Source organism: Gouania willdenowi, unplaced genomic scaffold (assembly GCF_900634775.1).
Source record: "Gouania willdenowi unplaced genomic scaffold, fGouWil2.1 scaffold_418_arrow_ctg1, whole genome shotgun sequence".
Classification (NCBI taxonomy): domain Eukaryota; kingdom Metazoa; phylum Chordata; class Actinopteri; order Blenniiformes; family Gobiesocidae; genus Gouania; species Gouania willdenowi.
Window position 1 is genome coordinate 120428 of NW_021145178.1, and position 20368 is coordinate 140795.

The following is a 20368-nucleotide window of genomic DNA, read 5'->3' on the forward strand; positions in this document are numbered from 1 at the left end:
TAATAATAATAATAATAATAATAATAATAATAATAATAATAATAATAATAATAATATTCTGTACATACGTGTTGTCAAAGTTAATAGTATTCATAGATCTGCTTGACAATGTCATATATTCTCCTTTTTCTATGATAGTGTAATGTTGCTAGGCGACCAGCCTGCTAACTAAACGTTAGCTAAATACTCTCTGGGTTCTAGACTCAAACACGCTGTAATTCAGTCTTTAGATCAATGTGTCCAACTTGTGATACAGTAAAATCAACACCACTGTGAACATTTGAACACACTGTCAGACTCAGATCCACCTTTTTCACTCAATGATGTTCTGATGAACTTACTGCAGCACTGCCAACAGTAGTTGTTGATGTAACTCACTTTCCTTTACACAGGAGATCTGATCTTTAGATATTGGTGTTTTTTTTTATTCAGCCTCTGTTGATCATCATAACTTCATAGCATTTATTCAGACATTCTCAACACAGACACATGGTGATACAGGACTGTGGACCAGAACATGTTATCAGGAGATACAAATGATTTCAGCCTGTCTCACTGTGCCTGATAGAAAATGTATCCCCTCTATAATCCTCAGGTGATGGACTAACATCATCTGCTTTATTCTGTACACATTTATCATCATTCATAATAAAACTAGTGAATTAGGAACAGTTTCACTTTTGTGGAGAAGAAGAACATGAGACAGATGTGACCTCATGCTTTGCGTTCTCAGATGGCTCCACTTTTAGGCGTCCGGAAAGAAGATCGTGTTGACTTCAAAATAGTGTTGGATGAATCTTATAAGATGGGAACAGGTCCTGATAGAAAAAACAGGCTGTGATCAGTGGGAGGGGCCTATAATGTCACTGTAAAATCCTTCGCCGTCACATTCTAAATGCTGTAACTTGGCTTTTTTTCAATTTATTCACATCAAATTTATATGTATTATTGACCACAAGATGAGCAAAAAGATACATTATAATCCCGCCCAAAACCAAACAGGAAGTCAGTCATTTTGTCTGTCTGTCTCACAGAGGACTCAGAGACACTTCTGTCTATCTCTCTGTCTGTGTGTCTGTCTGTCTGTCTGTGTGTGTGTGTATCTGTCTGTTGGTGTGTCTGTCTGTCTGTGTAGCTGTGTGTGTCTGTCGGTGTGTCTGTCTGTCTGTCTGTCTGTCTGTGTGTGTCTGTCTGTCTGTGTAGCTGTGTCTGTCTGTTTGTGTCTGTCTGTCTGTCTATGTGTGTGTTAGTGTGTGTCTGTCTGTCTGTCTGTCTGTCTGTCTGTCTACGTGTCTGTCTGTCTGTCTGTCTGTCAGTCTATGTGTCTGTCTGTCTATGTTTCTGTATGCCTGTCTGTGCGTGTGTGTCTGTGTAGCTGTGTCTGTCTGTCTGTCTATGTGTGTGTGTGTGTTTGTCTGCCTGTCTGTCTGTCTGTCTGCGTGTCTGTCTGTCTGTCAGTCTATGTGTCTGTCTGTCTGCGTGTCTGTTTGTCTGTCGGTGTGTCTGTCTGTCTGTGTAGCTTGTCTGTCTGTCTGTCTATGTGTGTCTGTGTGTGTGTGTTTGTCTGCCTGTCTGTCTGTCTGCGTGTCTGTCTGTCTGTCAGTCTATGTGTCTGTCTCTCTGTGTGTCTGTCTAAGTGTCTGTCTGTCTGTGTGTCTGTCTGTCTGTGTAGCTGTGTGTTTGTCTGTCTGTCTGTCTGTCTGTCTCACAGAGGACTCAGAGACACTGAGGAACCAAACCAAATCCCAAACCCAGGATACAGAGTGTCAGTGAAGGAGGTACAGACGGTGTGGATGAGTGTCATAGAGTCAGAGGAGACTTCATAGAAGGACAGACGTCCATCAGGACAGTCCACATACACTCCTACTCTACCAGAGGAACCACAGGGACAGGAGGTACGTGTGATTATGTTATTGTGAATGAAGGAGTAAAAACCTTTGGAACATCTCAGACTCCAGGACTGATTATTAAATCCAAACCTACAATCATTACTGTATCCTTTTCTTCTGATTCCTCTGTAACTCACTGCTATAGAAACATTTTCATTCCTCTCCACCTCCCAGTAACAGCGACCAGTCAGACCAGTACTACACAGAACCTGATAGATATCAAATCTGTCCTGATGATCAGGATAAAGCTCCTCCTCCTCCACACATGTCACCATCCTGTTGTTGTCAGACAGTCTGAGTTTTCTGTTGATGGAGTTTGTGTCGAGGTGAATGTGACAGAAATCTGATGAGACACAAAGAAACAACAGTTGATCATGTGATGCTTCATTGTCTCTGTATCACTGACATGTTCATTCACTCAGAGCTTCATGAGGACACTTTGAATGAACACACACACACACACTTACACTTCCTCACACCAGCTTTGATCCTCTGCTCTCCTCCATGGTCCGCCCTGCAGGAGCAAACACAGGCAGTGATTTACACACCTAAAGAGTCCAAAGTGCTGCTCAGAAACCTGATGCCATCTCCATCAAGCTCTCCATGTTTCTACTGGTTTGTCTTCAACAGCTTCACCTTCTTCATCTCCTTCAAAGTGTTCCTCTCTTCATCCTCACTGATTGGTTCCACCTCCTCTGATCTTAACTATACACTATTATATATATGTATATATACACTATTTGGTCCTTTGCAGTTTAAATAAGTTTGGTAGTCGTACATATTTTTATTCTTTTTAGTTTTTGAATGTGGATAATATCACACACTAAATCATAATTCTCCCTTTAGAAATACATTTGTCTTATGAATTCTAATACATTACAATGATAAATAAATGAATAAACAAACCTATTGATTGACTGTATATAGTGATTATTTCAAAAACATAATAAAAAGGAAAATTAAACATAAGACATCAATACATATTCACAGGAGTATAATTTACTAACCTCTCAACACTTCTCTTTAATAAATAATAACAATAATCTTGATAAAATATATTTATGACTTTGTATCTAAAACTTCAACATTCACAACATACACATAAATGTACATATATATACACTAACACATATAATTACACACTCATATATAAATGATAAATAGAGATTGATAAAATACATATACACCCATACATATATATCTACACATAAACACACACATGAAAAAAAATAAAATAAAAAGAAACATAGATTTGAACATTAGCTGAACAACTTTACACAAATAATAAACACTAGAAATAATAATTATAAAATACTTTGGTTTAAATATATTTTACTACTTTAACTTTTACAACTAGAATAGGCTAAAAATGAATTAAATGAATGAATGAAGACTGAGACAAAAATAAATATAAAAATGAATGAATTAAATAAAGAAATAAGTAAACAAATACTTAAATAAGTCAATAAATAAATAAATAAGTTGATCTCCAAAGGCTCCAAATATGACAACACAAAAGACTTTTGTTATAATGACAATTTACCAAAAACCTCTTGGGTAATAATAAAATAAAATAAAAAATCAGGACAACTTTGTTTTTTGAAAATAACCAAACACACATTATAAAAACTTATAGACTCAAAATGGCTCCATCCAGATAGTTTTGATTATGTTAAACTCAGAAGAAAGAACAAACTGTTTCCTACAAAAACATGACATCGAAATAATAATAATAATAATAATAATAATAATAATAATAATAATAATAATAATAATAATAATAATAATAATAATAATAAATAATCTGATCTGACTGATCTGGACATGTCATCTACCAGTGGCTGTTAGTGATTGGTAGATGACCGTTGCTATGGATACTATGGACAAATACAGAATGAACTCTCCCTCAAAAGGAAACACTCTGAAAAAACTCTGCTGCTGGGAAAAGACTAAACTAAAGTGTTCTAATCATTCCCTCCTGATAAAACAAGTAAAGACTGAAGGACACGTCACTGAAAACAATAATGCTGATGCTGCTAAAATATGTTGGTGTATGTTAACATGAAACACATCAGTTTAGAAATCATTGAATCAAAACTATATGTTCAATCCCATAAGGTTTTATAGATAACGCTAATAATTCTGTAATTTGTCTCATGTTTAATTAAAAAACGAAAACATTAATGAAATAAGATAAAATACTAATTATTGAACAAACTAAAAAACTTAAATTGTAATATCAAATTAGGAAAATAAACTACAATACATTTTGGTTGAGAAACTTTTTAATAAAAGTTCAGCCTTTGTTTCAAAGTTAGATTTGAAATGTTTCACATAAAAACATCTCCTCCATAGACCAGTAATTATTTTATTTTTAAACCTAAAATATATAAAGACTAAGAAAAAAATATGAACCACAACAATATTTATGTTTTAGTTTGATTTTGAATATTTCATTTAAAATCACTAATGTCCTAAAAAGTCACAACTTTCACATTATTACATTATTTAATAATAATAAACATAGAAACAAAACACACATCAAACAAATGTTTTTCTGATCTTAAATCAGAAATGTCCAAATCAACATATATTAAATTAAAACAGCTTTAATAGATAAACCAGAAATGAATTTCTCCTCTTTTTGACATGAATGAAATGAATGATTATGAAACTATATCTTGTGTGAACTGCAGTGAACTGGTAGAAAGAACATTAGATAACACACAACACAACTTGTTCACAACTGATACAGAAAGAATATAAAAATAACATTGTTTGACCTAGAAAATAAACACTTACACAACAGAATAATTACAACACATAAACATTGATTACAGTTTTTCTCAATTGCTAAAACACTAAACCCTATTGTCTGAACCAAATGCTCAGTTGCCTGAACCCACTGATTGAAACAATCACTCTTTTGGCAAAACCATAAACACTTTTCACCTGTATAGACACAACTTGCCAACACATTTTCATTGTGATGCACCCGTGCTGCATAATGGTGAGCACAGGTGACAAAAGTCAAACACAATTAAAGCACAGGTGTCACCACTTGAACACAACAACTCAAAACTGATCACACTTGTGGCTAATGATGTAAGGGAAGAGCAGTGGTTTGTGAGGCCCTACAATGGATAGAAATCTGAGAGGAAGAGTTCGTGTGAGAGGAGGGCGAGGTGGTCGGCGAAGACAAAGAACAGTAATACAGTATCTGATGAAATCAGAGCTACTGTGATTGACCATGTTCTTGTCCATGGTATGAGCATGAGGGAGGCTGGACAAAGGGTACAACCAAACATCAGTAGATTCACTGTGTCCACCATAATCCGAAGATTTAGAGACGAGAACAGGTAATTACCTTTTTTTTTGACATTATAGTACAGTATGTAAATGTTGACAGCAATTACTGTATGACATACTATAGAGCTGGTAAGTCCCGCCCATCCGTAAAACCCCACTGGACCTCTAGATTGAAAAACGTCAATCTGGCAAGCCTGGATACGGCATGCCAGGGGTTTTTTCCCCCGTTGCCTGGCCAGACAAAATGTGGCCTGTGATGTGGATGAAGTCCTGTGGCCTGACCCAGTACGGAGACATGATGCTGTGGCTGAGTAATGCACTGTATTTGTATATTTTTGTACTTTTTTACATGGGCTTACTGTACACAAGTGGCAAACGCATAAGATCCGTGTAAATGCATAAGATTTCTGTTTTCTCTTTTTGTACAAGTGCTATGCACAGGTTCTTTGTTTTGCAACATGCATTTAGCCTACAGTGAATAAACATTTATTTCTCCAGTTTCATGTCCTGAGCATTGTGTTTTCTATTTTTCTACGTCGTGTTTATTGACTGTTCAGTAGTGTTTTTAATTCTGATTGACTTGGGGCATGATTTGACAACACAGTTCAGTTTTGAGCACAGATTGAACTGTTTTGAGGTGAAAGTTTGGTTTTGCAAGAAGAGTCTGACGTTTTGTGAATGTAGCTTGGAAATTATGTTTTGTCTTCACAGTTTAGAGAAAAGGAGAGCAGGTTTCAAGAAATGTGTCTTAGCAATTGAGAAAAACTGTAAATAAGATATTATGGAAACAACACACACACACACACACACACACACACTCTCTCTTTCTCCCCTCCGTATTTCTCCTCACATCATGCATTTAACTAATCTCCTTCTTCCCCAACTGTTGCTAGAGTCAGCCAGGGGTGAACACTTGACTGTTCTAGGCTTCACCTGCTGCACAAACATTCACACATTCTCACACACACACACACACACGGAAACTCTTACCGGTGACATGACATCTCTGAGCAGCTGACGGACAAAACGGGGCGGAGTTAACTAAGGGATTATGTAAGGCAGTAGCACAGGGTGGGAGATCATGTGATCAGGGGTTATTTTGTCTTAATTGTTTTTGCATTTATATGGGGATTAATTTAGGATGTGATTTGAAAAATGCATTTGTTTATTAGAAAACCAGTTATCATTTGAAAAGGATGTGAATATTGTTTTTGTTTGTATTCCTTAATAATTGTTTTTGGTTTAATTTAAACCACACCCATGGGAGGGGCTAACCTGCTAAAAGCAGTGTAGGAAGCTGCATAGAGAGCAGTCTTTCTCTGGAGGTGCATGTGGGAGCAATGTACCTGGACATTTCTGAAAGCCTCTCAGCTGGAAGTAGAGCTGGGACCAGGTTGGGTTTTTTTTTTTTTTTCTCTTGATGTAAATATTTGTGTTCCACTGTAAATATTGAGCACCGGCACCATTTTTGGAAAAATAAATGAAAGTCGACTTGCCATATGGATGGTCATGGTTCTTCCTTTTGAACGAAAATCGAACCCCGCCACATAGATTTAAAACGTTTTAAAAACATACATATTTCTGTTTTAATAATTGTATGAGTGGGTCAAGTTAAACATTTTATTTTATTTTATGCATTGTTGGAATGTCTGTGGTAAATAAATATTTTCATATTTTAAAGGCAGGGTAGGTGTTTTTTTTTTTTAAAGCTAGCATGATTTTGAATGTAGCTTACCCCCCTCCCCTCCCCTCTGTGCTCTGTCTCACTCACATGCATTAGCACTGCTGCTGCAGAAGTGGATCTAAGCTCATTGTTTGTATTGTGTAGAAACTATGTCGTCTCATTCAGCAGTAAGTAAACACTAAACTTTATCATTCTAAACTGTATGTTAAAAAATGTGACTAAAAACTCTGTTTTAAGTTCGTCACCAATGATGCGTTTTGGTTAATAAAAAACGAACCATCTTTTTTCATTGGTCAACATTTGTACAGGTTTACAGCTGCTACACATGATGGATTTTCTTTGTTCCTTTTTCAGAGCTCATAAGATCTTCATTTCTGTCAGAACATTAGGAAAATTTCAACCAAAAACTTAAAAAGTGTATCTGGAAAAAATCCCCTACCCTACCTTTTATTGATTGATTATTTGAAGCATTGTTTTGATTAATACAATTGCATAGTTTTAATTTTAGTGGTTAGTAACATTCAGAGCTGGAAATGTATTTTAGTTTTCAGTCAATAATTTACATTTCGGTTCATCCCTAATTTTTTGACTTGATAACTTGTGTCAGAGAAAAGATTAAAATGTAATTTCATAAGATATATTTATATTTTTGTATGAACACAATCCTCACTGATTGGTTCCACCTCCTCTGATCTTCTCTCTCATTCCTTCATCAGCTCCTCATAGTTCTCCATCATCCTCTACTCACTCCTCACTACCTTCTTATCTCTGTCCTTCATCCCTCTAACCTGTCCCAGTCCTCCTCCTTTAGTGTCCCACCTCTCACACCTTCATCACATTCCTCTGATACAGCTCTCTGTCACACATGTGATGGGGATTGATGTGAACATGTGATGAGCTGCTGTGATGTGTCTCACCTCAGAGTGTTCAGTCTCTGAGAGAGCAGCTTCACTGCTGAGTCTCCTGGATGGTTGTAGCTCAGGTCCAGCTCTCTCACACTGGAGGAGTTGGAGCTCAAAGCTGCTGCCAGAGAAGCCCCGCCCACCTCTGTGATGACACAACCTGACAGACTGGATTAAGAAAAACATCCACAACTCAGGAAACAAGTGAGGAGACCAGGAACAGGCACTGCATGAAAAGTGGGATTTCCGTCATTTTCCGTTACTGTAAATTACCGTTAACTCTGAGTAAACAGGAAGTTCCAGTCAGCTCCAGAGAACTGCCAGGAATTGTCGTAAACTCACAGCACAAGATGAGAAAGTCTCCCCCCAGCTTCTAGGACTGGGTAAGGTTTTCACATGTAAATGACCATACTGTGATCTATATAAATGTAAATCACTGTAAAGACACACAAGTCTCTGAGAGCCAACATGTTTGTATGGAGCTTTAATTCCTCTTTAAAGCAGAATAAAAGGTCATTCCTCTTCAAACTGACCTTGTAAACACTTAATTCCTAATACATTTTATTCTGAATTAAATTTAAATCTGAATTAGGTAAATGTGACTTCCAGTCCGAATTTAGAATAATGACCAATTTGAGCGTTAACACAGGAAAGACATTCTGTGCATTTATTTTGTCCTTTTGTGTTTTTTTACTGTAAAATGTATGTTTTTTTGGAGTCATAATATGTACTTGTGTTGCCAATTTGTGTTTTTTAAAGTCACTTTTGTGTATTTCTGTTGTGATTTTGCTTGTTTGTTAATACTATATATGTTAATACTCATTTTTTTGTGTTTTTCTTGTCTTTTTGTGTTTTTTTGTTGTTGTTTTTATTGTGAGTCATTTTGTGTATTACTGTTGTCGTTTGGTTCATTTTTGTAGTAGTTTTGTACAGCTTTTGAAGTATTTTCTATGTTTTTCTTGTCTTTTACTGTATTTTCCTGTAATGTGGAATTCTTTTTTTTAATACTGTATTCTTGCTTTTGTTTTTCTGCCATTTTGTACGTTTACTTTGGGGGCCTCATAAAAATAGACCGAGGAATGCATGTGGAAACAACAAAGAGTTTTTATAGTAAATGTGTATGTTTTTCTATCATTCTGTGTATATTTGTTGTCTTATGTTATGAGACATTTTGTGCATTTCTGTTGTTCTTTTGTGTATTTTTCCTATAAAATGTATGATTTCTGGAGTTATTGTGTATTTGTGTTGTTTTTTATTTTTGCGTTTATTTTGTTGTAATTTTTCATGAGTTTAAATATTTAAATACCAGTTAAATGCTAAAAGACAGTTAAAAGTGTTAAAAGAGTGTTAAATACACATGATTTGCTTGTCTCTTTATTGTTATTGTTGTTTATCTGTGATCCACTGAGTGTTCTGAGTTAGACTATCTGGGATCGATTGGTTTTGTCTCCGCCCCCACACGTGCTGTTTTCCTCATTCTACTAACGCTCCTGATGGAGGAAACAGACTAAATCACATTTGTGATCATTTCTCCTCTTTTCAGGTATGTTTATAGTCAGAAACACAGCTTATATGTCAGAAATAGGTTACTAACAAAATAAAGAGTTTCATGACATTGTAGTTTTGATATTTGAGTTTGATAAGAGTTAAGTTTTATGAACAGTAGTAAGTTAGCAGACTGTGCCATGTGTAGCGTGTTCTGTTGTTAGCTTCTGTTTCATATGAGCATGTGTTTAAAATATGTTTTACTGTTCTATGTAGTTTGATTTATACACTTTAATTAGCTTTAGATTAGCTCAATACAACTTTAAGACATACATATTTGATGCTTGAAAGAAAAGAGTGAGAAAATGATTTATTGCAGTTAAATATTGTTTTTTTACACAACTCAGAGGGAAACAAAAAGTGTTATGAACACATACTAGGGTAAGATTTTAATATAAAATAGTATAAATAAATGTATTTGACACTATTTATTTGTTGTGACAGACTGAACTCGTCCCATAATTCACCTGTGACTTTGATGTAAACTCTCATTACAAGTCCAGACATGTGTAAAGTGGACACTGTAGTCTTTATATGTAAGTAACTTTAATCTGGAAAATAATCTGTTTTGTTGTTTGTGGTGTTATTATTTTACATATTTATGCCTGTTGCCTTTCTTTTTCCCAGTATCATGTAAGACATACTATGAGACAGTCTGGAAGAACTTCACATTTAGTCATCCAGACCTTTGGACACAAACAGAAGCCATTAAAGGTTCAGCTCACAGCAGACAGAGGAGGAAGAGGGTCAGATTTATAAAGACAACAGAACAGATGTTACACAGAGAATGTGCACAGAGCAAAGCTTCATCTATTCCTAGTATTTTTGTACATTGTGGTTTATTATGTGACATTTTGGAGGGAAAAACAAAACGGCTGACACACACACACACACACATATTTTGTTGTGTTAACAACATAGAACCTTGGTTCCCAAAGTGGGGTACGGTACCCCTAGGGGTACGCAAATTGTCATTTGTAAACTAGAATATAAATGGACCAGCAGTCAGAAGCCTCCATGCATTGCCACAAATGACACATTGAGGCTACCCATGATTACAGATTATTATTATTATATATATTATGGTCTCCATCCTTCAGAAGCCTGGAGCTTTATGCTCTGTGTTCAACATTACAGAACAAACTGGAAAATGAGCCCAATTATCAAGCAACCCACCACAAAAGACTGCATTATGGACCACCCCCCAAAAGACCTGCTCCATCTTTTTATGACCCTGAAGCTGCCAAGAGTTCAAGTTTTAGTGTGTGACCCAGACAAAGGGACACAGTGTAAAGTTTGTTTTATTTTTAATAAATAAAGCTCTACTTTCATTATGTTCCTCCTGTGTCTCTTATTCTCAATAAACTGTTATTGTGATGTTCTCACTAAATAATATTAGCAATAATAATTATTAGTATCATTAATATTATAATTATTATTATTTGTATTATAATAAAAATGGGAGGGGCATATTGCCATGCATCCCAACGGTGACCAATGAGTGAGGGACTTTCTGTCCAATCACAGGTGATTTTACTTCTGAACTGTCTGTGGTTTCTTCCAATGGTTGGTTAGTTTCAGTCAGGCAGGCTAGACATTGAAATGCTAATTATAGAAAAACATTCACAGTGGGGGTGGGGGGACTTCTCAGTGAACTGCTGATAACTGCATTTACAGGAATTATCAGGCATTCACAGGGTGGATAATCTCAGTTTTCATGCAGTGAGGACAATGTTGATGGAACATGTGATCCACTGACCTGAGAGAGTCCAGTTTACAGTGAGGACTCTTCAGTCCTTCACACAGCAGCTTCACTCCTGAATCCTGCAGATCATTGTTACTCAGGTCCAGATGTTTCACACTGGAGGACTGAGAGCTGAGGACTGAGGACAGAGCTGCACAGCTTCTCTCTGAGAGACCACAGGAACTCAGTCTGTGGGAGAAAGACATTCATTTATTAATAATAATAATCATCACATTATTGACAGGATTCAAACCTCTGCCGTACACTTCATCTGCTTTCTTACCTCCACCAAGGAGGAAAGATTTCTGCTCCAGAGGGACTCCTGATCAATGAACTGATTCTGATCAGTTTCAAAGATAAAAAATGTCTTTCTCTCATCATCATAATAATTCATATCTGGGTTTGTAATTGATGGATCTGTATAAAATGTGACTCAGTTATATTGGGTGGTTAATCAATGATCCCACTGAGTTTCATCCTGATCAGATCCAGATTATGCATTTCATTGATTTATTTTCTTTTTTTTTAAAGTGAGTGTCCATACATTGTAACCTACTGGATGTTTATTAATGAGATATAAATGTGGTTCCAAGCCTTTATAGTGTTAATGATCATGGTACCATGATCAGGATCATTGATCATTGATAACTGATCATATCTGTGAAGAGGAGGTACAGAGCTTGATGGAGGTTTGCACTTTATACTGTTCATTTAGGCGACTAAACATTTTATCATAGTTTTTGTTGATTAAAGTTTTTAAAGTGACAATAACTAAACAATGAATAATTTAATAAAAATACATGTTAACAAAAACTATATCAACTTATATTTATATCTTCACTGACTAATAAAAACTAAACTATACACTATTATATATATATATGTATATTTACACTATTTGGTCACCTCGGCTGAAATCCAATCAGAACTCATGTGATCATGTGATCAAACGTATTGATCACATCTAATCTGTCTGTGTTTACAAACATTAATACCATCATAAATCAGGTTGATCAACAGTAACTGAATATTTCAAAAATAAATAAACTCTAATGCTTTATGTTTTAGTCGATTATATCTGTAACAGATTTAGTCAACTAAAATCTTATTTATTACAGTAATAATCAAATGGGGGTACGCGTACCCCTAGGGGTACACAACGGTACTGCAGGGGGTACGTGAGAGAGTGTGATAAATTTACAAATAAAAACATTAAATATATGGGGATTTTAAAATGTGTATTTTCTGTTAAAAATTTATAATAATAAAAATTATTTAATTTCATTTCAATTGATTTTATTGAGCTCCATTAGCTCCTGACTTATTGCAGGAACTATTTTGACTGGGGTCTCCTTCATTTTCATTACAATAATAAATGACAATATTAAATACAAATATTTACAATACTACATAAAAAAGCAACATAAACACGCACACACACACAAAACAAACAGTGAAACCAAATAAAAACATATCACATAAAACCAAAAGAACTGTCAGTAGATACTGTATTGAGAGTCGACCAAAAACCTCAAAATAAAACAGTAACAACTGTCAACATGACAACTGTATTTTATAGTCATTGTTCTCACACAGCCCAAAGCTCTTCCTGCTGACTCAGCCAAAAACTTTGTTCCCTCTTGAAAACTCATAAAGTCATTAAAGATCAATCCTAGGAACTTGTATAAACTAAGACAGACCATATAAAAAATTATAATTACTTCTCAAGTCATGATTTTTCCTAAAATACATGATCTGTGTCTTATCTTTATTTAGAGTCAGTCTCCATTTTTTACACCATGTATTTAAAATATTTAACATATTATGTAAATTTGCCAGAAAAATAATATCATCAGCATACAATAAAAGACTTAAATTACAGTTATTTATACAAATACCCAGATTAGCTTCCATAATTTCATTTACCACATTATTTATATAAAGGGAAAACACATCTCCTTGTTTTACACCAAAAGTGGTGGAGAACCAACCAGTTTTTAAACCATTGATCTGCACACATGCAACTGGGGCTTTATAGAGTGATTTGACATCATCATAGAATGTACCAGTAATGCCATAATCCAGTAATTTATACATTAAAGACCCCGGTTGATCCAGTCAAAAACATTCTGGAAATCAACAAAAAGACAAATGTTGGTTTTCCCTCTTGCAGCCTGGCCCTCAGCACAGATGATAAAACATAAATATGATCAATGCAGGCCCTACATTTTCTAAAGTCATTCTGCTCATCAGCTAGGATGTTATGTGTCTCCAGATATTCAGTGAGTCTAATGTTAACAATTCCTGAGAACTTTTGTTCAGAAAAATCCAAAATACAAAACTTTTTATTTTGCAACAATTGCTATACAAAAACTTTGATTATATTAATAAATCAGACAAATATTTAGCAAATCAGCTCAAACACAACAAAGAAAATTCCTTTATAGCAGCAATTTCTGACAATTCAGGTCAAACTTTAAACTTACCTCAGGACATTAATAAGGTTTTTCATGATTATTATCAAAATCTTTACTCATCTAACTTAGCTCACCATAGATCAGAAAACCACCTTAGACTCACCATTAACCTTACAAGAACTACAAAATGCTTTGGATAGCATGTCAACAGGCAAAGCACCTGGTCGGGATGGGTTCCCTGCTGAATTCCTAAAACATTTCTGGTCAATGCTGGCTCCGCTATTTTTCAGAGTAGTAACAGAGATCAAAAATAAAGGTCATGTAGGAGGTCACATGAATACAGCGAACATTAAATTATTACTTAAACCAGACAAGAACCCCATGTAACCCTCAAGTTACCGTCCCATCTCGCTTATTAACACACATAAAAATAATTTCCAAAGCACTCACTTCCAGGTTAGAGAAAGTAGTACAGTCAATTAAAAATAGACACTCCACAGACAATGTTAGAAGACTGTTTAATTTGATCAACATGGCACAGAACTCTAAAAAGAAAACAATAATCTTGTCACTTGACGCAGAAAAAGCATTCGATAGAGTCAACTGGTCATTCCTCCTTGTTGTCCTTGGCATATTTGGCTTTGGAGAATCATTCATACAATGGATCGCCACCCTATACTCTAAACCTAAGGCCTCAGTAACCACAAACAAAATAACATCCCAAAGCTTGACACTGCAGAGGGGAACCAGACAAGGTTGCCCACTCTCACACTTGCTCTTTGCAATATTCGTTGAACCTCTCGCAGCAGCTGTTTGTCAGAATACTGTTATTAAAGGAATCCACTCATCCATCTCAGAACACAAAATTAATCTTTATGCAGATGATATTTTACTCTATTTGGAAGAACCCCATCCTCATTAGAAGGAGTATTTAAACTTTAAACAGCTTCTCTAAACTATCAGACTATTCCATTAACTGGTCAAAATCGTCAATCCTCCCTTTTAACAAAAAAATCATGTAATCCATTTGGCCAAAACCCACAATACCCCTCCCCCACAAACACAATTAAATATCTAGGCTTAAATATATCACCAAACTTAAATTAATTAATTCAATTGAACCGAGATCCGCTGCTGGATAAAGTCACAGATGATCTGCAAAGATGGCCGCCGCCTGGGCGACTGAGTAGTGGCACTGGGGCGACATTCCCACCTCAAGTTGCCCTACCAATCCCTCCAATGTTAATCACACCTCAACACACCACCCCCCAGAGGGTGCGACCACCACATCCACCCTCCGGAGCTATTGCACCACACACCCATATATACACAAAGGTTGGATGGGGAGCACCGCTCCCCTCCATCCCCTTTCTTTTAATTGCACCTCATACATTTACTAAACACACACATTCACACAGGGGATAGGGAAGTTCCTCTCGATTGGGGAATGGAGAGGCACCATAACAGGAAGGTGGGTAGGATCACATATTTGGGCCTGTCGGGTGGCGGCCCGGCTCCTCTGTTGATGGATGAGTACAAATACATCAGGATGGTGCAATCGGGTATGGCGGGGCGGTGGGTCTTGGGGGGCGTGTTGCTGGGGGCTCTATTTGGAGGGTCTCTTCGAGCAGTGTCGGCCCAGCAAGGCGTGGGGGTGCCTCTTCCCTTTGGGTGTGGCCTGGTTGCCTTGGGGGCTATCCTCGGTGTGTGCTGGCCTTGGGCGGCCTGCCTCGCTGGTGTGGGGAGTGGGCGCACTGGGGGGTGCTGGCATCTGTAGCGGGGTTGGGGCGGGTTGCTTGGCGTTTCAAAATGAGGGCCCAGCAAGCTTGGCCGGCTGGCTTGGTGGGGTGGATGTTGGTGGGGGGCCTTGGGGTTGGGGGTTGGGGTCGGTGGCGGGGTGCGTTGGGTCTTCGGTTCCTTGGTGCTTTCTCGGATGTGTGTGTGGGGGGCGGTTGCTGCCTCTCGGCTTGGGGTCTCAGGGGTGTCTGGAGGGCTGCTCATCCATGAGGGGGTTGTCTGGGCTCCCTGGCTCCCACTCTTTCTGGTAGCCTGGCTGCATTTTCGGGTCCAGGGCAGCGCTTGGGTTTGCAGTAGTGGTTCTTTCAGAATCAGAATCAGAATCAGAAATGTTTTATTTGCCATGTACAGTTTTAAGGACAGTACAAGGAATTTGACTTGGTGGTTGGTGCACAAAACAAGCAACAAAAAAGAAATAAAAGAAATAAAAACAAAACAACAAAGAACAACCCAGCAACAATAACAATAATAATAATGATAAATATAAAGGATGAGGGATAAATAAAGGATAGATAGAGAATAAAGGATAAATAGGATAAATATAAATATATATATACAGTGCAGCAGATATGAAGCTGGTGGAGGTGGTGATCGGGTGGGGGGGGGGGGGGGGGGGGGTTCAGTGGGTGACTTGGGGTGTGTTCATGTGGATGGTGGCAGAGGGAAAGAAGCTGTTTTTGGGTCTGGAGGTTCTGGTCCTGATGGACCGAAACCTCCTACCAGAAGGGAGAGATTGAAACAGTTTATGACCGGGGTGGGAGGGGTCGGCCACAATCTTTCCTGCACGCCTCAAAATCCTGGAGGCGTACAGGTCCTGGAGGGAGGGCAGATTGCAGCCGATGACCTTCTCTGCAGAGTGGATGATACGCTGCAGTCTGGCCTTGTCCTTGGCCGTAGCTGCAGCGTACCAAATGGTGATGGAGGAGCAGAGGATGGACTGGATGATGGAGCTGTAGAAGTTCACCATCATCTTTGCACATACATCGGTCTACGATGCACTGGCATGTCTTAGACTGTGGGATAAAGCTCATAGTGGGCTTAACTTTAGACACGTTGATCCTAATTACCTGTATTACCACTCACTCCTTCCCTTTGTCCACAGCCACCACCATTATACCTAAGCTCAATAAGCACAATATACACAACTACAACTTCACATCTCACTCTCACTTTAAAATAATCAACTCTTCCCCACACTTTACATTTACTACTCTCCTCCATGCTCCCTTCCCCCCACCACCTCCCCCCCACACCCTCACCCAATAAAGTATTTCTTACCCTTCCTTAGGGAGGGCTGGTGATGGTCATAATTATGCAATAAAATAAATTAATTTATTTAATTGCAATAACAAAACATGTATTGCTGTCTTGAAAAGATACGATTGCACTTCTTGTAGTTTGACCTTTGACAGCCTGTGGTTTTATCATAGATTGGTATTAATTTATACAATTGCAATGTTTTAATTTTAGTGGTTATTAACATTCAGTGCTAGAAATGCAATGATTTATTTCAGTTTTCGGTCAATAATTCACATTTTGGTTCATTCCTCATTTTTTGACTTGATAACTTGTGTCAGAGAAAATATTAAAATATAATTTCATAAGATATATTTATATTTCTGTATGAACACAATCCTCACTGATAGGTTCCACCTCCTCTGATCTTCTCTCTCATTCCTTCATCAGCTCCTCATAGTTCTCCACCAGCCTCTCCTCACTCCTCACTACCTTCTTATCTCTGTCCTTCATCCCTCTAACCTGTCCCAGTCCTCCTCCTTTAGTGTCCCACCTCTCACACCTTCATCACATTCCTCTGATACAGCTCTATGTCACACATGTGATGGGGATTGATGTGAACATGTGATGAGCTGCTGTGATGTGTCTCACCTCAGACTGTTCAGTCTCTGAGAGAGCAGCTCCACTGCTGAGTCTCCTGGATGGTTGTAGCTCAGGTCCAGCTCTCTCACACTGGAGGAGTTGGAGCTCAAAGCTGCTGCCAGAGAAGCCCCGCCCACCTCTGTGATGACACAACCTGACAGACTGGATTCAGAAAAACATCCACAACTCAGGAAACAAGTGAGGAGACGAGGAACAGGACAATGTTGATGGAACATGTGATCTCACTGACCTGAGATAGTCCAGTTTACAGTGAGGACTCTTCAGTCCTTCACACAGCAGCTTCACTCCTGAATCCTGCAGATCATTGTTACTCAGGTCCAGATGTTTCACACTGGAGGACTGAGAGCTGAGGACTGAGGACAGAGCTGCACAGCTTCTCTCTGAGAGACGACAGGAACTCAACCTTATGAAGAATCAGAGAAACCTTACAGATGTTTGTCTGTGAGAGAATTAAAGACATGTTCTAAAGTCACATACTCAACTTTCTTGGAGGCTTTGATCACTGGGAGCAGCTTCAGAAAAGCTTCCTCTGAAGGAGAGAATCTCTTCAGGTCAAAGACATCCAGATGTTCTTGTGATGACAGTAAGATGAAGACCAGAGCTGACCACTGAGCAGGAGACAGTTCCTCTGTGGAGAGACGTCCTGAATTCATGGACCGTTGGATCTCCTCCAGCAGAGAGTGATCATTCACTTCATTCAGACAGTGGAACAGGTTGATGCTTCTCTCTGTGGACAAACTCTCACTCAGCTTCTTCTTGATGTATTTAACTGTTCTTTGATTGGTCTGTGAGTCACTTCCTGTCTGTGTCAGCAGGCCTTGTAGGAGCCTCTGATTGGTCGGCAGTGAAAGACCCAGCAGGAAGCGGAGGAACAAGTCCAAGTGTCCATTTGGACTCCGTAAGGCCTCGTCCACAGCACTCTGATGGAGAAGGTTAAAGTCAGGCTGACCTCCACTATGGGGAAGGTTCAGTGGTTTATGTTCCAGCAGGTTGACTTTAGAGCTGATGAAGGTCTGATGGACATGAAGAGCAGCCAGAAACTCCTGAAGGCTCAGGTGGATGAAGGTGAACACCTTGTCCTGGTACAGGCTGCTCTCCTCTCTGAAGACCTGTGTGAACACTCCTGAGCACACTGAGGCTGCTCTGAGGTCCATGCCACACTCTGTCAGGTCACTGTCATAGAAGATCAGCTTTCCTTTCTGCAGCTGCTCAAAAGCCAGTTTTCCCAGAGACTCCATCATCTCCCTGCTCTGTGGACTCCAGTGTTGATCTGTGGCAGCTCCTCCATCAAACTTCACTGTCTTGACTTTGTTCTGAAGGATCACATAATGGCTGTAGATCTGAGTCAGAGTCCTGGGCAGGTTTCCCTTCTTCCTGCTCTTCAACACGTCCTCCAGAACTGTAGCAGTTATCCAGCAGAAGAGCGGGATGTGGCACATGATGTGGAGGCTACGACACGTCCTGATGTGGGACATGATCCTGCTGACCTGCTCCTTATCTGTGCACCTCCTCCTGAAGTACTCCTCCTTCTGAGGGTCCGTAAACCCTCTGACCTCTGTCACCATGTCCACACACTCAGGAAGGACCTGATTGGCTGCTGCAGGCCGTGTGGTTATCCAGAGGCGAGCTGATGGAAGCAGTTCTCCTCTGATGAGGTTTATCAGCAGAACCTCGACTGAGGTGGACTCTGAGACATCAGTCAGGGTCTGAGTGCTGAGAAAGTCCAGAGGGAGCCGACACTCATCCAGACCATCCAAGATGAACAAAACCAGGAAGCCCTGGAAGCTGCAGATTCCTGATTCTTTGCTTCCAGAGAAGAAGTGATCAATAAGTCCCACCAAGCTGAAGCTCCTCCCCCTCAGCACGTTCAGCTCCCTGAAGGTCAGTGGGAATGTGAAGTGGACCTCCTGCTGGGCTTTGTCTTCAGCCCAGTCTACAGTGAACTTGTGTGTTAAGAGTGTTTTCCCAATGCCAGCCACGCCCTTTGTCATCACTGTCCTGATTGGTCGAGGTCTTCCAGGAGGGGCTTTAAAGAGCTCTTCTAGTGTGATGGCTCTTTCTGCTGTGTCTGATCTCCTGGATGCTGTTTCTATTTGTATGACCTCGTGTTCCTGGTTGACCTCTCCACCCCCTCCCTCTGTGATGAAGAGCTCTGTGTAGATCTCCTTCAGGAGGGTTGGACTTCCTGCTTTAGCCACGCCCTCAGACACACACTGGAACTTCTTCTTCAGCTTGGACTTCAGCTCACGTTTGTATCGAGGAGCTTTTGTTCCTGAATGAAGACAAACTTAATGTTAGAGTGGAGAAGTCAGAGCAGGTTTGAATATTGGAGATCAAAGTGTGTGATGTTCTCAGTCTGGATGGTTCCTCAGATTAAATGTGACTGATTGAATTGTGTTTTCAAAAAGAAAAGCCAGCTTTGTGTCCTTCATGTGATGTTCCTCACAGTGAAGATGTTCACATGCTCTTACTGCTCTGCAGACGCTCAGCCAGCTCCTCCTGCTTCATCCTCTTCAGGAAATACAGTGTGACGTTCAGAAAGGCCTCCCTGCTCCTCCTCTGCTCCTCATCTTCACCCTCCATCTGACTCTCTGAGCACTCTGGATCATCTCCATCCACAATCTTCTGCATGTGTTTGAGTTCAGCCTTAACAAAGCTGATGATGTTGTCCTCCAGCAGCTGGAACACAAACACATTAAAGGTGATGAGTGAAGGTCTGCTCCAATCATCTGTGTGTGTGTGTGTGTGTGTGTGTGTGTGTGTGTGTGTGTGTGTGTGTGTGTGTGTGTGTGTGTGTGTGTGTGTGTGTGTGTGTACAGTGATCACAGGCTGACACAGGTTTAGTGTCTTTGTAGACGTACACACCGTAAAGATGGAGTCAGGCTCAGCTCCAGAGGAACCATCCACACCCTCCAAGCTGCTGTGGAGAAGACACTGACACTCAGACATGCTGAGGAGCAGCTGGAGGAAAGCACAGGAAGCTCTGCTAACATCATGTGAACATCAGTAACAGTGGGTGATGTCCTGCAGAGCCACAGTGTAGTGAGTGTGGAGCAGCCTTTGGAGCTCAGCTCACGTGTGGAACATCTCAGCATGTTTCCACTGAACAGGAGAACAAGTCTGTTGGACTGATGCTTTATTTGTCTTCAATCCTTCACAAATCTGAAGATCACACACTGTCT

The 20368-nt window shown here is 39.2% G+C and overlaps 1 protein-coding gene across 1 annotated transcript; it reads right to left on the reverse strand.

The window, feature by feature from the left end:
* Window positions 1–1599: 1599 nt before the first annotated feature.
* On the reverse strand, window positions 1600–19928 carry LOC114460182 (NACHT, LRR and PYD domains-containing protein 3-like; the record flags this gene model as incomplete). Its single annotated transcript, XM_028442211.1, has 7 exons — window positions 1600–2232; window positions 2357–2403; window positions 7800–7952; window positions 11089–11262; window positions 17416–17589; window positions 17664–19458; window positions 19658–19928. Coding segments are annotated over 7 exons (3141 nt in total), but the record flags the coding sequence as incomplete, so codon positions are not given.
* Window positions 19929–20368: the final 440 nt, after the last annotated feature.